Consider the following 21,631-nt stretch of genomic DNA (forward strand, 5'->3'; position numbering starts at 1 on the left):
ATTTCAGTGCTTATAAAAGCTGCTAGTTTTTAAGCCTTTCAAGAGCTTTCATTAACGTCCTCCCTCCATTCCAACATTCTTCTTTAATTATTCCTAAGCCTTTATTTTTATACAATAAAAATCCCTTGCAATTGTTAACCAAACAGTGTTGTTTGCCTGTGCCCAGTTCCCCTTGAGAAGGTGGTAGTCCAGTGTCTTCTTGAGTTGCTGCAGATCACGTGGTGAGCTTTCAAGCACAATGCAACTAGGTAGAAAGTTCTAGCACTTTTCCCAGAGTGATAGAACAGTGGCAGCATTAGGAACTGACAGTGTTTCCAAAGCCCTGAAGTTTGGAGGAGCTGCTGAAGGCGGCTTCATAACTTATCTATAAGGTAATTAAGTGCCATTTGATACCACTGTCAGAAATACCTTCCAGCAGTTTGAAATTGAGAGTAGGCTAACGAGGCTGTATTTGGAGAGACTGGACTGGACTGGAGTTGGCTGGCTATTTATGGAGAGGCCATGCGGGGCCACTTGCCACTTTGTCAGTTGATGTTACAATTGTCAGATGCACTGAAACAAGATGCATGTTTAGAACATGCCTAGCTCTGGCTCAGAACTCTTCCACATTACATCTGGGAAGAGGTTGTGACTCATGATCTTTGTTGCATTCAGCACAATCATTGATATTAAACAAAGTGAATCAAATTGGTGGAAAACCAGCCTGTATGATAGTTGGGATTTGAGGACGAGGTTGAGCTAGATCTTCAACTCGATACTTTTTGTGAAGTTACAAATGCCCTGGTCTCATTTGTTTTCACTTGTCTTGGGTTCCATCAACACTGACATTGGGAATGTTCATGGATGTCCACCTCTCATTAGTTATTTCATTTTCCATAATCATTCACAAGTGATGTAGCATGGTGACTGAACTTTGAACTGATGTGACGTTTTGGTTTGAGCTGTGACCAGATACCTTGCTTATGGACTTGTGATGGTACCTGCCCCTGTGTCTCTGGATGACTGTGCCAATGGGCAGTGTACAGGTTGAAAAGAGAGTAGGCCAAGAATCGATCCTCGTGAGACTTCACAGTGATGGTGCAGGCACAGGAAGGGATGCTATTCCTTGAAATGTTTGTCCACAGTCAGTTAGGTAAGTGGAGGAGAAGATGAGCAGGTACACAGGAACATAGGAAACTGTGAGCTGGATAAACAATTAGCATCAACAAAGCTTCTTTCTTTCAGTTGATGATCAGCCTACCTTCACACAATATTCGTCAGCAAACACTGATGTTATTTACTTCAATGATTTCTCATATCATGGACGTAGCTATAAACTAAAAGACATTGTGGCCTTATTAGGCATTCTTACACTTCAGTGTGTCTAACATGTCCCACTTCAACCTTGTGAAACTTACTCTGTCTCCCTTTTCACCTTTAGGTCCATCTAATCCTGGTATACCTGGCCGACCAGCCCATCCCTATCCAAAATAAAGGACATTCTATTTAGAAAAGTGAGACTGGAAACATGACATTATCATATGAAAAATTATTAGTTTCTGACTGATTGAGACAAAATCTCTCCATGCATTTATAATTTGTGACTCTACAAGAATAAAGCCGAAAAGAACACCAACAAAAAAAGCTCATATTAATTTGAACGCAAATGAGTTACTGTAAAATTTGAATATTTTCTCTGTTAGAACCACAACAATTATCTTTGCAATGACTTACATCTTTTCCCGGAGGCCCAGGTGGTCCAATAGGTCCTTGCTGACCAGGTGAACCTAAACATTTTCAACAAAAGACTGTACTTAATTTGAGTAAATGCCTACTTTATTCAAAAGCCTCTCATGATTAATCACAGTAAATGATGAGCCATGTATGTCAGAGAAGGAGCACATCAGAAACAACGACTGAATTACATGGGGCCACCTACTCCCACCTCCTCCACCCTCACTGGCTAAAGAGTGATCTAGGCAGCTTGTGATGTACCAGTAGCACCAGGAAAGGTGGTGCCCACTGCTTGTACTCTACACAGGCAAACTTTGAATGTTGGCTGGGGGCTAGAGTCGAAGAGTGTGGCGCTGGAAAAGCACAGCCGGTCAGGCAGCATCTGAGGGGTAGGAGATTCCACATAAGCAGCATAAGCCCTTCATCAAGACAACATGGGGTCAGGGTGGAGTGTGTTGTTAAATTCATGATGAAGGGTTTATGCCCGAAACGTTGACTCTCCTGCATCTTGGATGCTGCCTGGCCTGCTGTGTTTTTTCCAGTGCCACACTTTTCAATAAACCTCTCCTATTGGAGAGACACTGGCTAAACAGGGTGCATCCTGACCACCACCAGCCCATACAGAGAAGCCTGCCAGGGTGTCTGCTTGATGTGGGCCATTCGTGACCCTGGCCAAATGCAGGTGCAGTAAGCCCCTAATGTGGGCATTATTTGCTCACTCAGTGTTCAGTTGTTCCACTGGCAGTCAGGTCACCCAATGCCACTCTTGCCACTGAGATAACTGTGTTGGGAGCAGGGCAGGCAGGTAGACATTGGCAGGTTACCCACTGGATTTAATGTACTCCCTGTCCATTCCCTGTCTTTAAACTCATTGGTGAGGGAGCATTAAGGCCAACACAGTCGGTTCCATTTTTAACTCTGTGCAAATGGGTGCATTATTTTGCCCAATATTCTTTATTCCACCTCCATATCTGATGAAATGACAGTACACATCAATGCTTCTACATACCACGCCAGGTGGAGATGGTGCCCTGGTGGTTATGTCACAGGACTAATGATACAGGGGCTCACTTTAATACTCTGGAGGAAAGGCTTCAAGCTCCAAGGGCAAATGGTGGAATTGGAATTTCAATAACTAATTTGCAATTGAAAACTAATTCATGGTAACCTTGAAACTATCATCGATTGTCATAATGATCCATCTGGTTCCCTACTGTCCACTGTGGAAGTCTTAATTTGATCTGACCAACCTGTGACTCCAGACTCATAACTATGTGATACTGCCATCTGAAAATAGCCTATAAAGTCACACAGTTCATGGGCAATGAAGGATGGACAACAAAGACTGACCTTGTCAGGGATAAGCTCAACCACGAAACAATGAAGGAATAAAAGATGTTCTCTTTGCTTCCCTTTTATTGTCTCCCTGCCCTTAATCCACCTGCAATGCTTGATCTCAACACTGGAGGTGATGGATTGATGGAGCTCCCTGTTTATTGAGCTCTTCAATACACAAGTAGCCCACATAAGGGTACTGAGACCTGTAAGTGAGAATTCGCCATGTCTCCCATCAGCGACGTTGGACATGGCTGCAATGTCTATCCTTCCTCACCACCCCCAATCCATCCCAAGACATCCGCTGAAACTGAAAATCTGCATCAAGCCACAATTGGGTTTCTTTTGCAAAAATGATGCAGCTATAGTTTTCTCCTATTTCATTCATATGGTGTGGGTATTAGACCATAAGACATAAGACATAGGAGCGGAAGTAAGGCCATTTGGCCCATCGAGTCCACACCGCATTATTACTGGCGGAAGTAATATTTATTGCTACTGTTAAAGCAAGAGTCAGTTATAAATATACATTTTCAATCAATCAATTGCAAAACAAATTTGATAATTAAATGTGGTACAATTATTTAATTTGTTTTCCCCACTTCTTTGAAGTGATCCTCAGCTACAAGTGAGGCATGAGAATGTAGACCGTGGTCCCAATGTTATTTTTCATGTAACTGTGCTGCTCCTTGGCAGTAAACATTTTCATGTTTCCATAAGTTTAATTTTTGTTCTACTGAAAGTGAAAATTCAAACTTAATTGAAAATGAAATTATACTTTTAATCTTAAATTTTTTTAAAAATTGCACATTTTCCTTTCCTCTTCAACTTTATTTTCCTTCTCTCTTGGCCCTCTTGCATTGATAGACAAGAAGGTTCCAGCCCAAGGTCCTGTTAATTCAGTGGGCCAATGGAAAATGTAACAAGTGCTGCTCAGATTGTTCACTGTCTCCACTTCTAAAGTTTGCCTTTGGGGAAGTGGCAAGCATCTGGTGGAAGACACAACTTACTGTTCAGTGAAATGAATCTTGATCATTATTGTGACAACTACCTCTCATAGCATTATTTAAAACTATTGGTCAGAGTACTGAGTACAGGAGTTGGGAGGTCATGTTACGGCTGTACAGGACATTGGTTAGGCCACTGTTGGAATATTGCATGCAATTCTGGTCTCCTTCCTATCGGAAAGATGTTGTGAAACTTGAAAGGGTTCAGAAAAGATTTACAAGGATGTTGCCAGGGTTGGAGGATTTGAGCTACAGGGAGAGACTGAACAGGCTGGGGCTGTTTTCCCTGGAGCGTCATTTAAGAGGCATTTGGATGGGTATATGAATAGGAAGGGTTTGGAGGGTTATGGGCCGGGTGCTGGCAGGTGGGACTAGATTGGGTTGGGATATCTGGTCGGCATGGATGGGTTGGACTGAAGAGTCTGTTTCCATGCTCTACATCTCTATGACTCTACTAGATTTGTAGGAGCTAAAGGGGTAAAGAGTGGGTGTAAGCCGTTGAGATAGTGGATGAACCATGATCATGTTTAATGGGGGGGTGCAGCCTTGATGGGCCAAATGGCCTACTGACATACCTGCTTTCTATGCTTCTCTGTTTATTTTTGTTTATTTTCAATAATACACTTTGCACTGCACTGTTGAAAGGAAGACCAACATCATAGATGTGCTGGATGGTTTATGAAAAAAATCTAAAATGAAGTCTTCTTGAAGCATAAAACTTACCGACAGGTCCCACTGGTCCAGGTGGTCCAGGTGGTCCACGAACACCAGTTACAACAGTATCTGTGAAGGTATTTGACAAGACGGAATCACCTGTAGCAATGAAACATGTCAGCATTATTACATATAAGAAGAGTTAAACTTAAACTTCACTAAAAAAAAAGTGTATTTGACCAAACCCTTTCTAGGTCCAGAGATTGTGAATGTATTCTTTTGACTCTCGAAATTTCTCCTCTTTTTTGGGTTGAAGGCACTGGAGTTCCTTGACCTTGAGATCATTTCTCAATACAGTTCTAGACCGTAGGTACTACCCTGTGATTTTACAGTCATTGCCGGGCAATGATCAGTTAACTCAGCACCAACATTGGATTGAATCTGGCTTTTCTGACTAAACTTGCCAAATGAGCTACTAAGACAGCTGAACAAGTATACAGATATAAAAGGGTAGAGATGTCCTAGGCAACCCATTTTAAACTTGCACTGTTACAGCTATAAATCCTGGAGAAATTAGGTAAATGGCTATTTATGGTCTATCCTTTGGGCTTCAATTGATCCCAATTATCAGTGTTATGGATGCAGAGCCGAGCAACCTCGTTAAAATGTCTGTTATGCAATGCCAAGGTAGCATTTCACAGTTTATTTTTGCAAGAATTATTAAATACTAGAATATACGAATTGGTTAGTTGAATTTTCGTTTTGGGTCCAGACACTTGCTTGGCTTGATTCCTGGTCACAAATAACTTTGCGCCAATACCCAAGGTCCGATGTGATTTTTTTTTGATGGCCAATTAAAGATTGTGGACTGGCTCCCTTGGCCGGAGGAGCAACAAGACACCACTGGTACAGTTGGGAGTTGCCAATGTAGGTAAGAGGGAGAGATAGAGTATCTTTCCATAATTAAATTTATACTGGCCACAGCTGCCATGCAGGTATTCTGGATAGGGAACAGTTTTAAAGGGCAGATATCAGAGTACTGGCTGTGGAAGGAGGAGAATGGGAACTTTTATAGGTAGGTAACCATTACTAATCTCATGCCAATGAAATGGCAGTTTCTAAAATAGCACAGCAACAGGAAAAATATTGAGAAACCAACACGATGGCCAGTGTCATCAAAGTAAGGCCTCACCTGACTCCTCCTGAGATTGAAAATAATACCCAATGAGTCACAAACAGTACATTTGTTATTCCTTCTGTGGCTAATTACAGCAAAATGGTGACTTGCCACCAGAGGGCAACATGCTATCTCTAATACTAGACCTATTTTAATAAGCTTAATGTAAGTCTGCATGACAGACTCATAATCCATGACCAGATATAGATTAAATTAAATTTAAAATAAGAATATTAACAGCACTATCGAAATAATGAGAAAAGCAATAACAGTCTGTATTTCATAGAATCACAAAATATTACTGCAATATTACACCATCATTTTTCTCCACACAAACCACATACTGCTCAGTCCTCAAATCCTTTAATAAACTTTCATTCAGGCTACTAAATCCCTTTTAAAGTCACATATGAATTCTGCTTATTAACAGAACATTTTACACATCAATGTATATTCTATTCTCTCCCTATGTAAGGATTTCCTTTCTCACCTATTCTTTAATTCTTTTTTTCTGATCAGCAGGGTCTCTATTTGGGTGTCCCAACATCCTGATGTGCCAGAAGATCCACAGAAATCAGAAGTGAAACACCTTAAATAATCTGTTGTGCATTTTCTCCAGAAGTTATAGGAGAGTAATAGAATCTCCATGCAAGTTATTGGTGATTATTTCAATCTTCTCTCATTAAGCATTCATTGATCAATACTTACCCTTTGTAATTCTGAGGTTCTCCAATGGATCCTCAACTTTCTTAGAGACAGAAACAACTCAAGTCCCCCACTCACACTTTAAGTGTTAACATCTCAGTGAACCGCTGTAGTGACAAGCTTTCAACTCATTTCACAGGTTCACACAAGATCAATTTTGCTTCAATTGTTGCTGTGAGCCCTTGTTGTGCTGCACTTAAGCCTTCTGTTTTGTGATGAGCCTAGGGAGATAAATGTAGAGAGGCAAACAAACTCTAGACCGATATTTTAAACAGAAAGCAACTAGTACAGGCTTTGATCTGATTCATAAGATTGCGCTGCAGGAGAATAGCCACAACTTATTTTGTTCAAATCAAAACTCCATTTAAGGTGACTCAAAGATGTGGGACGTTAGTGTTTTCAATATTTTATATCACACAATATTATATGACACCAGGTTATAGTCCAACAGGTTTAATTGGAAGCACACTAGCTTTCGGAGCGACGCTCCTTCATCAGGTGATTGTGGAGGAGCGTCGCTCCGAAAGCTAGAACATAGAAAAATACAGCGCAGTACAGGCCCTTTGGCCCTCGATGTTGCGCCGATCCAAGCCCACCTAACCTACACTAGCCCACTATCCTAGTGTGCTTCCAATTAAACCTGTTGGACTATAACCTGATGTTGTGTGATTTTTAACTTTGTATACCCCAGTCCAACACCGGCATCTCCAAATCATCAATATTATATGAGGTATGGCAAGTGTTGTACATATGGAAGGAGGAAATGACTTTGGATCTCTGGGTCCTAAAGGTCTCCACTAGTGGCAATTTCTTGCCTCAAACCTTGGTCCATTGAAGACTATTTAATTGCAATTGATTAGTCAACAGCTCCAATAGCAGAATGGTGCAAATTGATCTAATGGAGAGGTGATAACATAATAGTAATGTCACTGAACTAGTAACCTAAAGGTTACTGATTCCTGATGAAGAGCTTATGCTTGGAATACGGCTCCTCAGATGCTGCTTATTTGGCTGTGCTTACTCTGAGTGTGTGTGTGTGTGTGTGTGTGTGTGTGTGTGTGTGTGTGTGTGTGTGTGTGTGTGTGTGTGTGTGAGAGAGAGAGAGAGAGACTGAGGTGGGGCAGTTCCTGAGGCATAGTGATAGTGTCTCTACCTCTGAGCCAGAAGTTTCAAATCCCATCTTCCCCCAAGGTGTGTGTGTGACTGAGGTGGGGCAGTTCCTGAGGCATAGTGATAGTGTCTCTACCTCTGAGCCAGAAGTTTCAAATCCCATCTTCCCCCAAGGTGTGTCATCATTTGCCTGAAGTGGACGATTAAAAATAACAACGAAATTGTACACGACAACATTATAGAAACTGAAACTGACTGAAGCTGTAACTCTGCATTTCATTTACTTTCTGAAAGATAAAGAGCTTCACGTTGTGTTCTGGCCTGACTATGCTAGGATATTACGGACCTGTCGTTAAAATAATGAATCATGCTGAGGGTACTTGAGAAAGAAGTTAGGCAGGATTGTTTTGGAGCTTGAGACCCTGACAGCAGAATCATTTCCAGGTTCTGAGCCTGCACTGCTTGAGCATGACAAGCCCTCTGTAACTGCTTGAGGACAGTGAGTAGGCTGCCAATGCTAGCTGACCAATAGACAGACCACAACAGTCAGGAAGCTGCGATGTATTGATTCAAGCAAATGATGGAGGCTGAACCCCTTGTTTCACCAGTCGTTTTTGTTTGATTTATTTTTTCGTATGACGTGGATGCCACCGGCAAGGCCAGCATTTCTGCCCAGCCCCCATTGAATAGCTTAATGTGGGAGCCCATTTCAGAAGGTTCTTAAGTGTAAACCACATTATTAAGGGGCAAAAGTGGGTACTGCAGATGCTGGAGATTTGAGTCAAGATTAGAATGGTGCTGGAAAAGCACAGCAGGTCAGGCAGCATCCGAGGAGCAGGAGAATCGACGTTTCGAGCATATGCTCTTCTTCAGACATTCCTGATGAAGGGCTTTTGCCCGAAATGTCGATTTTCCTGCTCCTCGGATGCTGCCTGACCTCCTGTGCTTTTCCAGCACTACTCTAATCTTGACACATTATTGATGGGTCAGACCAGGTAAGGACAGCAGATCAAAGGACTTTAGTAAACCAGATAAATTTTTAACAGCAATCAATGATTAGCTTTAGCTTGAACTGTTGTAGTGTAATTTGAACCCGTGTGCCCAGAGATTTAGCCAGGCCCTCCAGATTTCCAATCAAGTGACAGTACCACTAGGAGAAAGTGAGGACTGCAAATGCTGGAGATCAGAGTCAAAAAGTGTCGTGCTGAAAAAGCACAGCAGGTCAGGCAGCATCCGTGGAGTAGGAGAGTCGACATTTCGAGCATAAGCTCTTCATCGGGAATGTCTGATGAAGAGCTTATTTTTTTTATTTCAAAAATATACTTTATTCATAAAATTATTTGGATCTCTATACAATTGGTCATGCCATTCTTGTGCACACATTACATTGCTTTACATACAGACATCGAAATTTATTTTTCCTATATACAAGTCTGTACATTTACTATCCAGCTCTTCTGCTGAGGTGTCAGTGGAGCCCAAAAGACTGGGTGGGCCCCCTGTTCTTCTTCGGCAGGCAGATGCTACATGGTGGTCTTTCCCCACCACGCTGTGGCAGCAGCTGCCCCGAGCTGTCGCTCAACACGTGGTCCTGGGCCTTGGAATGTGCCAGTCTGCAACACTCAGTCGGGGTCAACTCCTTCAGCTGGAAGATCAACAGGTTTCAGACTGCCCAAAGAGCGTCTTTCACCGAGTTGATGATCCTCCAGGCACAGTTGATGTTCGTCTTGGTGTGCGTCCCAGGGAACAGACAGTAGAGCATGGAGTCCCGTGTCACGGCGCTGCTCGGGACAAACCTCGACAAACACCACTGCATTCCTCTCCAGACTTCCTTTGCATAGGCACGTTCCAGAAGGAGGTGTGTGACAGTCTCATCCCCTCCACAGCCGCTTCGAGGGCAGCGTGTGGTGCGGCTGAGAGTCCAGGCGTACATAAAGGATCTCACAGGCATAGCCCTTCTCACCACCAGCCAAGCCATGTCTTGGTGCTTGTTGGAAAGTTCTGGTGATGAGGCATTCTGCCAAATGACTTTGCCAGTCTGCTCAGGGAACCGCTCGATAGGACCCGCCGTCTCATTTTCCCGAAGGGTCTCAAGGACACTACGTGCTGACCACTTCCTGATGTACTTGTGGTCAAAGGTGTTTTTCTTCATAAACTTCTCCACGAAGAACAGGTGATACGGAACGGTCCAACTACTTGGAGCATTCTGCGGCAGCGAGGCCCGTCCTTCGCACACCGGGGACAGGTAGAACCTCAGTACGTAGTGACACTTGGTGGTTGCGTACCGGGGATCCACGCACAGCTTGATGCAGCCTCACACAAAGGTGGCCATCAGGGTGACGGTCGCATTGGGTGTGTTTTTACCCCGTTGCCCAGATCTTTATACATTGAGTCCCTTCGGACCCGGTCCATCTTTGATCTCCATATAAAATGGAAGATGACCTGGGCAGCAGCACAGGTTTTTATGCTCAAAACGTCGACCCTCCTGCTCCTCGAATGCTCTTGGCTTGCTGTGCTTTTCCAGTGCCACACTTTTTCACAGTACCATTACGCCAATGTTGGCTTCATGCTGTGTGCAGGGAGCAGTAGATGATCAGGAAGTGGGAAGAACCCAGCAAGGCAGGCAGCATCAAGAGGAGGAGGAGAAGTCAATGTTTTGGGTATAACCCTTCTTGGATCCAACTTACTTCAAAGTGATCTGGAGGCGAAATCCTTTTGGTGACCCAGTATGCACCCAATGGGACATTCTGGAATACCCGCTTTGTCCATGGCATTTGTGTCAGATCTTAAGGAAGTCTGAATGTTATCTCTCTGGGTCATGTCATAGAATCAGTAGAGAGGAGAGTTCATGAGCACATCTCTAAATCCAAGACCATCAAACTGCTCAGGGTGACCATCAGTGACACTGCTTCAGGTGAGACTCAAAACTTGGAAGACATGCCCTGTCAGCTTTATTCACCTGTATCTGATAACAAAGCCTGTCTTTCCTCTCGTTCTTTTAATATTTTACAATTTATCATTCTTTCCTTTTCTGTGCTTTTATTTATGTTCTTACTTCTAAAAAGCAAAATAAAGTTAATTTATGACTCAAGTGTTTTGGCTTAATGATATATATTTTCAATTCTCATGCTCAACGCAGTACTGCAAGCCAGCTGACAGATGGCTGCACATTACAGTGACTGACTCATGATACAGATAAGGTCACTGGTTCAAACAGAACAGCATATGTCCCACTCCTACACCATGGAAGGTTGAGAATGTTTAATGCAACAAACTGAGGTACAATTGAGAAAGGAATTATAGTAGAATCACCCTGAATTGCCTTAAAATGCTAAGGATGTTCATTTAAAGTATTTAAGATATCTTTTCTATCAATATTATAATCAAAAATAAACATTGAAAGATTTAAGTGGCCAGGTTAAGCACAATAAAGATTAACAGATAAGCTGGTTGTGAGCAAGTCTAAGTCGGATGGTAAACCCATTACTCTGACAAAGACCAGAGATAAAATATTTTTAATCTGTCCATTTCTCACCAAAGCCATTCCTCGAAAACAAGGGCTGGAGGGCACCACGTAAATCCCATTGACACTCAAGGTCTACCTTATGGGCGCGTAGATGGGTGTTTTGGGTATAAGACTGTTCACAATACCCAAACATAACCAGGTAGTGAGTAGCTGGAACAATGGTCATTAAAAGGATGTTCAGAGATACCTCTACAGCAGGTGATACTTGAAACTGAGCCTCCGAGTCCAGGGCTAGGAACACTATCACTGTGCTGTAAGAAGGGCAGCATGGTGGCTCAGTGGTTAGCACTGCTGCCTCATAGCGCCAGGGACTCCGTTCGATTTCAATCTCTGGCGACTGTCTGTGTGGAGTTTGCACATTCTCCCCGTGTTTGCGAGGGTTTCCTCTGGGTACTCTGGTTTCCTCTCACAGTCCAAAGATGTGTAGGTCAGGTGAATTGGCCATGCTAGATTGTCCATAGCGTTAGATGCATTAGTCAGGGGTAAATGTAGGGGAATGGGTCTGGGTGGATTAATCTTCGGAGGGTCGGTGTGGACTTGTTGAGCCAAAGGGCTGTGTCCACACTGTAGGGAATCCAGTCTAATCTAAAAGGCCCTTAGAAGCTACCTTCCCATAGAACTATGAAATTATTTTCAGGTAATATGGTGATTCATAGCACGGTGCTATGTAAGTTATTGAAAATATATGATATAGCTGCATTATTACACGCAAGAAATAGAAGTCAAATGTTAATGCTGAACAAACATGATTGGAAATTTTGTTTAGTTCAGCAGAATTGGATCAGCTTGTGTCTTACTGAACTTTATTACTGTTCAATTCCTTGGATCAGAATCATTTAGGTTTGGGAAGGAATTTCTGACAAAATGTCTCAGTATATATAAAACAATTGAAACAAATGGTTACAGACAGATCTGCTCGCAGTTCAGCTGCTCCACTGTTGGACTGGGCAGCAGATGGAGCTAAAGGTTCTGAGATAATGTTTTCAGATCATGTTCAGGGCCTTCTTACAAACAACATTTTTTGTTCAATAATTCTGTTTATTTTCTCTGTTTATGTTTCCCCATACATTGTAAATAATATATCTAATAAAGATAAATCCTGACTTTTATAGCTGTCATTTTAATGCTTCTTTATGCAGACAAGGTGAAAGAAGTACATGTTTGGGAATGGAAAATATTTCTACATTTTATTCACTCTCAGTTTGAGGGCAGGTATATTTACACTGCACTAACAATAAACTTTCATCCCTCTCCTGCATGCACTGATCCGGTAATTTCATTTCCCACATCAATTATTCTTGCAATTTGTATAAGTTGGTATCAAATTAGAACTACAACCTATTTTACTTGATTTTCAAGTTGTCATTTGTGTAGGTTATCTTGAAGAGAATTCACTTTTAAAACACTATATGCTGTATGTATACTTTGTTGCAATTTTCCTTGACAGTCTGCTTTGGGATTGCAAGCTGCACACAAAGCAATCAATTCGTCTGCTTCTTAACTTGTAATGTGTATTACTGTTTTCAGGCAAAGTAACCGACAGTTAATCAATTCCTCGTGGATAATTATAAGACCATTATCACTAATATGACATGATCAGTGCTGGAAAACATCATGTTGATGAGGCCCATTTTAGTTGACCAGTAAGCAAGCAAGTCAATCTACAGGTGAACCACATGGTCAACCATTTTAAATTGTGTGAAAACTGCAGGAGACACCTTACACTATATTTATTTGTTACACATTGGAAAGGATTGAAAACAGAGCTTGCTAATAAACAGACAAATCCCTACGGAGAGGCCAAGTTATCTCACTTGCGAGAGGCAAAGAGATCAGCGCGTATGCAAGTGAGAGAAGGTCAAAGGTATGTTGTCAGAATTTCCACAAAATTCCTAGATTAAATATGGACACAACAGACCTTTTAACTTTATTCCTTCATTTTTCTAGTTCATATTAAGAAGGACTTTATGTTAATTATTACCTTATTTCTTTATTTTTCTACCTATTCTATGATGGCTTGTAATGATTAACCTTTTAAACTTTGTTTCTTTTCCTACTTTGTAGCTGAGTTTTTTTGTACCGAGGTACCCTTGTACCTAAGATAGTGCCTTGTACGGCGACACTAGACACTTTTCACTGTACTCCTGTACTTGAGTACACGTGACAATAAAATTTAAATCTAAACCTAAAAATCAACATCTGAATCAGAATTGACAATGTCTAAACAGTATTCAGAGTTATGGTTTCTGGATTCAAGTGTGTCCAATGCAAAGAAATGTTAAAATTGTTAACAATGGTCGACAACACTCAGGGTAAACAGTTAAGGAGCTAAAAGACGCCAGAATGGTATGGACAACATTAGAAGACCAATTCAGACACAGATCAAACTTCTGATGTTCACTGACTGGAAATCAAATCATTTTGACAGAATCAACAGAACCAATTCAAGAGCAGATACAGAGGAAGGGTCTCATTATGTGATATTTCAGATGGGAAGCTAACAAACAGAATTTTTGAGTTGATGATCACAGCCACCTCTATGGAAGTCTTCCAGAGAGATCTGTGAGACAAACCAAAGATATGGTCAAGAATGGATTTAAGTACAAAATGATGTTCATAGGTTGATAAAGTTTATAGTTTGAAGTACAAACACAATAATTTGTAGGTCAAACATAACAAAAAATGCAAAAGGTTTGGCTTTCTGCATGAACCAAGGAAATACCCAGCTTTCAATCAGTTTTGCAAGGCATGTGGCAGAATCAGGTATTGGCAAAAGTAATGCATTAGAGAAAGGTGTACCACATTGTGAGCAGCAAATATAGTAAGAAGTACAAGTAAAATGCTGCTTCACCTCGAAGGCACTTTTGTGGTTTTTGGCAATGAGGCAACAGGAGAACGGGCAAGTGCTTCACCTTCTGTGATCGTTGTTAATTGTCCTGGGAAATTGAGGAATGATGGGGAAGTCACAGAGGGAATGGTCCCTGTGGAATGCTGACAATGGAGGGGAGGGGAACAATATGTTTAACTGTGGTATCCTGCTGGCAGTGGCAGAAATGATCTTTTGATTCTGGTGACTACTGGGGTGGAAAGTGATGACAAGGGAAAATGCAGAGAGGGAAAGCATGTGGGTTCACTCCTTTACATTAGGTGAGACTAGATGACTGGTTTAAAGGTGAGGAGGGGAAAACACCTCTCCGCTCTCATCAAGCCATAGAGTCGTACAGCACAGAAAGACCCTTCGACCCAACATGTCTATGCTGACTAGGTTTCCTAAACTGAAGTAGTCCTATTTGCCTGTGTTTGGCCCATATTCCTCTAAAGCTATCCTATCCATGTACCTGTCTAAATGTCTTTTACATGTGTAGGAATGACCCCAGCCTTCCAGTCTAATGCCCACTAATCTTTCCTGCCGCTGCATGGAACAAAAATGGATGATTAAAAGACCAAATTTAATTTAGAAAACTTACATTTTTAGCATGAAAACATAGGTTGCATTTAGAAGGTTACTAAATAAGACTCATTAATGAGATGCTTCTTACTTTAAATTGGGTATTTTTGTTTTGATGAGATACTGAAGAAGGTTTTTAAGGAAAATTGCAGCTGAAATACCATCTTTGTCTAATTATTGACTATTACCATAAATGGAGTTATGAAGGAGAGAAAAATATTCAGAAGTTTAAATGTATATCTGGTTAAGGCCTAAACTCATAATCATGGTACTGTCATGGACTAGGCCAGGTCACTCAAAACATTCTTAAGCAGACAGCCCAGACCATAACTTTGCAATTTGTTGTGTTAAGTGTACAGTGAAAATTACCCGGTGTAAGTTAGCGAGGTTGACTACCAGGTTTTAAAACAGACAAAAATTTATTCGCAAAATGATACAATGAAACACAAAGAATAGAATAAAGAACACCTGCAGAACTCAGTCTATCCAAACTAGACTTAAGTATGCTGTTCCAAATATAGGCAACAGTCCCACTAAGCAAACCCTCTTAAAACACAGTTAAAAAAAGGAACAGATGCTTATAGGTTGAAGTTAGAAGGGCAGAAAGAGAGAGAGAGTTTTGCGGCCTGTTTCCACACAGCTGAACTCCTAATTGGTTCTGGACTGAACTGCCCAGCTGGAGAGCTGACCACTCCCTCTTTCATTATACATGTCACTTCTAAAACATGACCACTTTGTCCTGAAGTCTCATCTGCTTACATATAAATAAAAGGCCTCTCAATACCCTTTAATCTCTGTGCCAAACTAGTCTGATCGGAACTGGGAAATGTTTACGACCCCTCTGAAAAAAGCCAAGGACACAGCATCCTTGAGAAAAGGAACAGCTTTTAGAAAAAAAAGGACCAGCTTTGTGACAGTACTGAACAAGGTAAATACTGAACACCACAAACACAATAGACATAATCAATTAACTATAAAGTGCATTCTTTGATGAGGCTTTAAGATGGTTAATACATAAAACTTGTCATGTCCATTTCAAATATTCTCATTCTTTTATTTAGTCATGGATATGCACATCACTGGCATTCCACTCACTAATTTAGTCTCTCTTCACAGTAAAGACACAAATAACAACTCAAAAATGTTAGGGAAGAAGGAAGGAGGAACTGGAGGAAATTTGCATTAATAAAAAAAAAATGGTGCTGGAGAAGTTAATGGGATTGAAAGCTGATAAATCTGAAGGGCCTGATCACCTACATCTCATGATGCTAGACAAGGTTGCCATGGAAATGGTAGATATGTTGACTGTCACACTCAAAAGTTTTGTAGATTCTGGAACAACCTGGGGGTGGTAAATATAACCTCACTATTTAAATAGGAGGGAGAAAACTAGAAACTACAGATTAGTTAGCCTAACATCAGTAGTAAGGAAGATACTGAAGTCTATTATACACAAGGTGACAAAAGATTCTGAGAAAAATATCAAGGGATTACAAAATGTCAACATGGATTTACAAAAGGGAAATTGTGTTTGACAAACCTATTGGAGTCTTTTCAGGATGTAACTAGTAGAATAGAAGAAGGAGAACAAATGAATGGAGTGCAGTTAGATTTTGATTGTCTTACCACAACACAAAAGGTAATGTGCAAAATCAAAGTCCATGAGACTTGTGGCAATATATTGGCATGGAGAGAGAACAGGTCAGCAGACAAGAAAGTGAGTTGGAACAAATGGGTCATTTCCAGATATTCACAATCGGCATCAACAATTTGGATGATGGACCCAAATACGATATATCCAAATTTACTTGGAACGACATAAACTATTTGGGAGTGTGAGTGATGAGAAGGATGTAGAGACATCAGAGTAATTCAGACAAGTTGAATGAGTAGTTAAATAATTGGCAGTTATAGTATAACACGGATAGGTGTGAAGTCCAATTTGGCAGGAAAAACAGAATTGCAAAGTATTATTTAAAAAGATTGATAGACTGGGAAATGTTGATGCACAAAGGGACCTGGATGTCCCTGTACAACAGCAACTGAAAGCAAACATGAAGATGTGGTAAGCATTAGAAAGGCAAGGGTTATGTTGGCCTTCATTGCAAGAATGCTCGACTATGGGAGCAAGAAAGTCTTACTGCTGCTGTAGAGGGCTTAGTGAGATCAAACCTGGAGCACTGTGTACACCTTACCTTATAAAAGATATACCCGCCATAGGCAGCCTACAACAAATGTTCACTGGGCTGAGTCCTGGGATATCATAGCAATTAGAGAAACATGGCTCAGGGATGGGCAGGACTGGCAGCTTAATGTTCCAGGATACAAGTGCTACAGGAAGGATAGAAAGGGAGGCAAGAGAGGAGGGGGAGTGGCATTTTTGATAAGGGATAGCTTACAGTTATGCTGAGGTAGGATATTCCCGGAAATACATCGAGGGAAGTTATTTGGGTGGAACTGAGAAATAAGAAAGGGATGATCACCTTATTGGGATTGTATTATAGACCCCGTAATAGTCAGAAGGGAAATTGAGAAACAAACTTGTAAGGAAGTCTCAGCTATCTGTAAGAATAATAGGGTAGTTATGGTAGGGATTTTAATTTTCCAAACATCAACTGGGACTGCCAGAGGGTTAAAGGTTGAGATGGAGAGGAATTTCTTAAGTGCATACCAGATAATTTTCTGGAAAATCTCAGCAGGTCTGGCAGCATCTGTAAAGAGAGAAAAGAGCTGACATTTCGAGTCTAACTGACCCTTTGTCAAAGCAGTGACAAAGGGTCAGTTAGACTCGAAACATCAGTTCTTTTCTCTCCTTACAGGTGCTGCCAGACCTGCTGAGATTTTCCAGCATTTTCTCTTATGGTTTCAGATTCCAGCATCCGCAGTAATTTGCTTTTATTAAGACAATTTTCTGATTTAGTTTGTGGGTGTAACTATCAGAGAAGGTGCAAAACTTGACCTACTGTTGGAAAATAAGGCATGGCAGATAACTGAGGTGTCAGCGGGGGTGCACTTTGGGGCCAGCGACCATAATTCTATTCGTTTTAAAATAGTGATGGAAAAGGATAGACCAGATCTAAAAGTTGAAGTTCTAAATTGGAGAAAAGCCAATTTTGACGGTATTAGGCAAGAACTATCAAAAGGTGATTGGAGCCAGATGTTCGCAGGTAAAGGGACGGCTGGAAAATGGGAAGCCTTCAGAAATGAGATAACAAGAATCCAGAGAAAGTATATTCCTGTCAGGGTGAAAGGGAAGGCTGGTAGGTATAGGGAATGCTGGATGACTAAAGAAATTGAGGGTTTGGTTAAGAAAAAGAAGGAAGCATAGTGTCATCTGCAAACTTACTAACTGTACCTCTTATGCTCACATCCAAATCATTTATGTAAATGACAAAAAGTAGAGGACCCAGCACCGATCCTTGTGGCACTCCACTGGTCAGTGGAGGATAGATAGGATAGATCGAGTGAATCCTTAGAGTATAAAGGAGGTATGAATATACTTAAGAGGGAAATCAGGAGGGCAAAACGGGGACATGAGATAGCTTTGACAAATAGAATTAAGGAGAATCAAAAGGGTTTTTACAAATATATTAAGGACAAAGGGTAACTAGGGAGAGATTAGGGCCCTTCAAAGATCAGCAAGGCGGATTTGTGTGGAGCCACAGAAAATGGGGGAGATACTAAATGAATATTTTGCATCAGTATTTACTGTGGAAAAGGATATGGAAGATATAGATTGTAGGGAAATAGATGGTGACATCTTGCAAAATATCCAGATTACAGAGGAGGAAGTGTTGGATGTATTGAAGCGAGTAAAGGTGGATAAATCCCCAGGACCTGATCAGGTGTACCCGAGAACTCTGTAGGAAGCTAGAGAAGTGATTGTTGGGCCTCTTGCTGAGATATTTGTATCATCGATAGTCACAGGTGAGGTGCCGGAAGACTGGAGGTTGGCTAACGTGATGCCATTGTTTAAGAAGGGCAGTAAAGACATGCCAGGGAACTATTGACTGGTGAGCCTGAACTCGGTAGTGGGCAAGTTGTTGGAGGGAATCCTGAGGGACAGGATGTACATATATTTGGAAAGGCAAGGACTGATTACGGATAGTCAACATGGCTCTGTGCGTGGGAAATTATGTCTCACAAATGTGATTGAGTTTTTTGAAGAAGTAACAAAGAGGATTGTTGAGGGCAGAGCAGTAGATGTGATCTGTATGGACTTCAGTAAGGCGTTCGACAAGGTTTGACAAGATTAGCAAGGTTAGATCTCATGGAATACAGGGAGAACTAGCCATTTGGATACAGAACTGGCTCACAGGTAGAAGACAGAGGGTGGTGGTGTAGGTTTGTTTTTCAGACTGGAGGCCTGTGACCAGTGGAGTGCCACAAGGATCGGTGCTGGGTCCTCTACTTTTTTTCATTTACATAAACGATTTGGATGTGAGCATAAGAGGTACAGTTAGTAAGTTTGCAGATGACACTAAAATTGGAGGTGTAGAGACAGCGGAGAGGGTTACCTCAGATTACAACAGGATCTGGACCAGATGGGCCAATGGGCTGAGAAGTGGCAGATGGAGTTAATTCAGATAAATGTGAGGTGCTGCATTTTTGGAAAGCAAATCTTAGCAGGACTTATACACTTAATGGTAAGGTCCTAGGGAGTGTTGCTGAACAAAGAGACCTTGGAATGCAGGTTCATAGCTCCTTGAAAGTGGAGTCGCAGGTAGATAGGATAGTGAAGAAGTCGTTTGGTATGCTTTCCTTTATTGGTCAGAGTATTGAGTACAGGAGTTGGGAGGTCATGTTGCAGCTGTATAGGACATTGGTTAGGCCACTGTTGGAATATTGCATGCAATTCTGGTCTCCTTCCTATGGGAAAGATGTTGTGAAACTTGAAAGGGTTCAGAAAAGATTTACAAAGATGTTGCCAGGGTTGGAGGATTTGACATATAGGGAGAGGCTGAACAGGCTGGGGCTGTTTTCCTTGGACCGTTGGAGGCTGAGGGGTGACCTTATAGAGGTTTACAAAATTATGAGGGGCATGGATAGGATAAATAGGCAAGGACTTTTCCCTGGGATCGGAATCCAGAACAAGAGGGCGTAGGTTTAGGGTGAGAGGGGAAAGATATAAAAGAGACCTAAGGGGCAACCTTTTCACGCAGACGGTGGTGCGTGCATGGAATGAGCTGCCAGAGGATGTGGTGGAGGTTGGTACAATTACAACATTTAAGAGGCATTTGGATGGGTATATGAATAGGAAAGGTTTGGAGGGATACAGACCGGGTGCTGGCAGGTGGGACCAAATTGGGTTGGGATGGACGGGTTGGACCGAAGAGTCTGTTTCCATGCTGTACATCTCTATGACTCTATGACTGGTTTATCCTATGAAGAGAGATTAAGTCAACTGGACTGGTGTTCTCTGGAGTTTAAAAGGAGAGAGGATCTCTTTGAAACTTGTAAATTTCTGACAGGGCTGGGCGGAGTGGTGTGGATGGCTGCAGTCTCAGCGTATATATGGTAGGCCACTTTGGACGAGATGAGGAGAAGTGTCTTCACTCAAAGGATAATGGAACTGTGGAATTCTCTACCGCATAATGCTGAGGAAGTAAAATCACTGACTGTATGGAAGAAACAAATAAAAACTTTCGAGAGGTTAAAGGTGTGTCAAGAGGTCAGGGGAAAGAGTAAGCAAATGATGTTGAGATACAGGATAAGCCATGGCCGTACTGAATGACAAGAAATGCACAGTGAGAGAAATTTGTGTGAGTTGAATTCTGGAACTGTTGCAGTCCACATGGGGTGGGTATGTTCTCAATGTAAAGGAGGGGTTCAGGATTTTGATGAGTGGTGACTTATTTCTAAGTCAGGTGGTGTGTGACTTGGAGGGTAACCTGCAAGTGGTAGTGCTTGAATGTACCAAATGTCCATTGCTTTCAGTGGTAAAATTTGTGGGATCGGATTCCTTCACAATCTAAACACAAAAATATTTAAACTAAGCAGAATATTACAAAATTCTTCCTTGCACAAAACAGTAGATGATGCTAATTTTATTTTATTCATTCAGGAAATGTGGGCTTTGATGGCTCAGCCCATATTTATTGCCTATCGTTAATTATCCTTGAAGTGCTAATGGTGAGCTGCCTTCTTGAACTCAAGAAGGTCCATGCAGTGTAGGTAGACCCAGGCTGCAGTTAGGGAGGGAGTTGTGGAATTTTGACCCAGCAACACTGAAAGAATGTGATATATTACCAGGTCAGGATGGTGAGTGGATTAGAGTGGAACTTCAAGGAGGTAGTGTTCCCATGTATATGCTGTCCTTGTCCTTCTAGATGGAAGTGGTTTGGAAGGTGCTGCCTAAGGAGCTTTGGAGAATTTCTGCAGTACATCTTGGAGATGGCACACAACTGTCACTGATGAACGGAATGTATCTTTGTGGATGTGGTGCCAATCAAGGTGGCTCCTTTGTCCTGGATGGTGTCAAGCTTCTTGAGTGTTGTTGGAGCTGCACCCATCCAGCCAAGTAGGGAGCATTCCATCACACTCCTGACTTGTGCCTTGTTGATGGTGGACAGCTTTGGGAGTCAGGAGGTGAGTTACTTGCCATCGTATTCCTAACCTCTGAACTGTTCTTGCAGCCACAGTACTTATATGATTCCTGAAGAAGGGCTAATGCCCGAAACGTCGATTCTCCTGTTCCCTAGATGCTGCCTGACCTGCTGCGCTTTTCCAGCAACACATTTCCATCTCTGATCTCCAGCATCTGCAGACCTCACTTTCTACTTATATGATTAGTTCAGTTGAGCTTCTGGTCAATGGTAACCCCCGGACATACATAGTAGAAGATTTAGCAATTGTAATATTAATGAATCTAAAGGGTCTAGGTTTTGATTCTCTCTAGATGGTCATTTCCTGTCACTTGTATGGCATGAATGTTACTTGTCACTTGTCAGGTTAAA

The 21,631-nt window shown here is 41.7% G+C and overlaps 1 protein-coding gene across 3 annotated transcripts in view; it reads right to left on the bottom strand.

Moving 5' to 3' along the window:
* LOC122562631 (EMI domain-containing protein 1-like) overlaps positions 1-21,631 on the bottom strand; it is a 342,320-nt gene that overhangs the window by 31,926 nt on the left and 288,763 nt on the right. For all 3 annotated transcript variants that reach the window (XM_043715640.1, XM_043715641.1, XM_043715643.1), the window contains exons 9-11: positions 4,779-4,868; positions 1,714-1,766; positions 1,398-1,460 (exon numbers count right to left, since the gene is read on the bottom strand). In XM_043715640.1, the coding sequence (XP_043571575.1) occupies positions 1,398-1,460; positions 1,714-1,766; positions 4,779-4,868 (206 nt within the window). The remainder of the gene's footprint in view (positions 1-1,397; positions 1,461-1,713; positions 1,767-4,778; positions 4,869-21,631) is intronic.

Source organism: Chiloscyllium plagiosum, chromosome 25 (genome assembly GCF_004010195.1).
Source record: "Chiloscyllium plagiosum isolate BGI_BamShark_2017 chromosome 25, ASM401019v2, whole genome shotgun sequence".
In the NCBI taxonomy this organism is placed as follows: Eukaryota; Metazoa; Chordata; class Chondrichthyes; order Orectolobiformes; family Hemiscylliidae; genus Chiloscyllium; species Chiloscyllium plagiosum.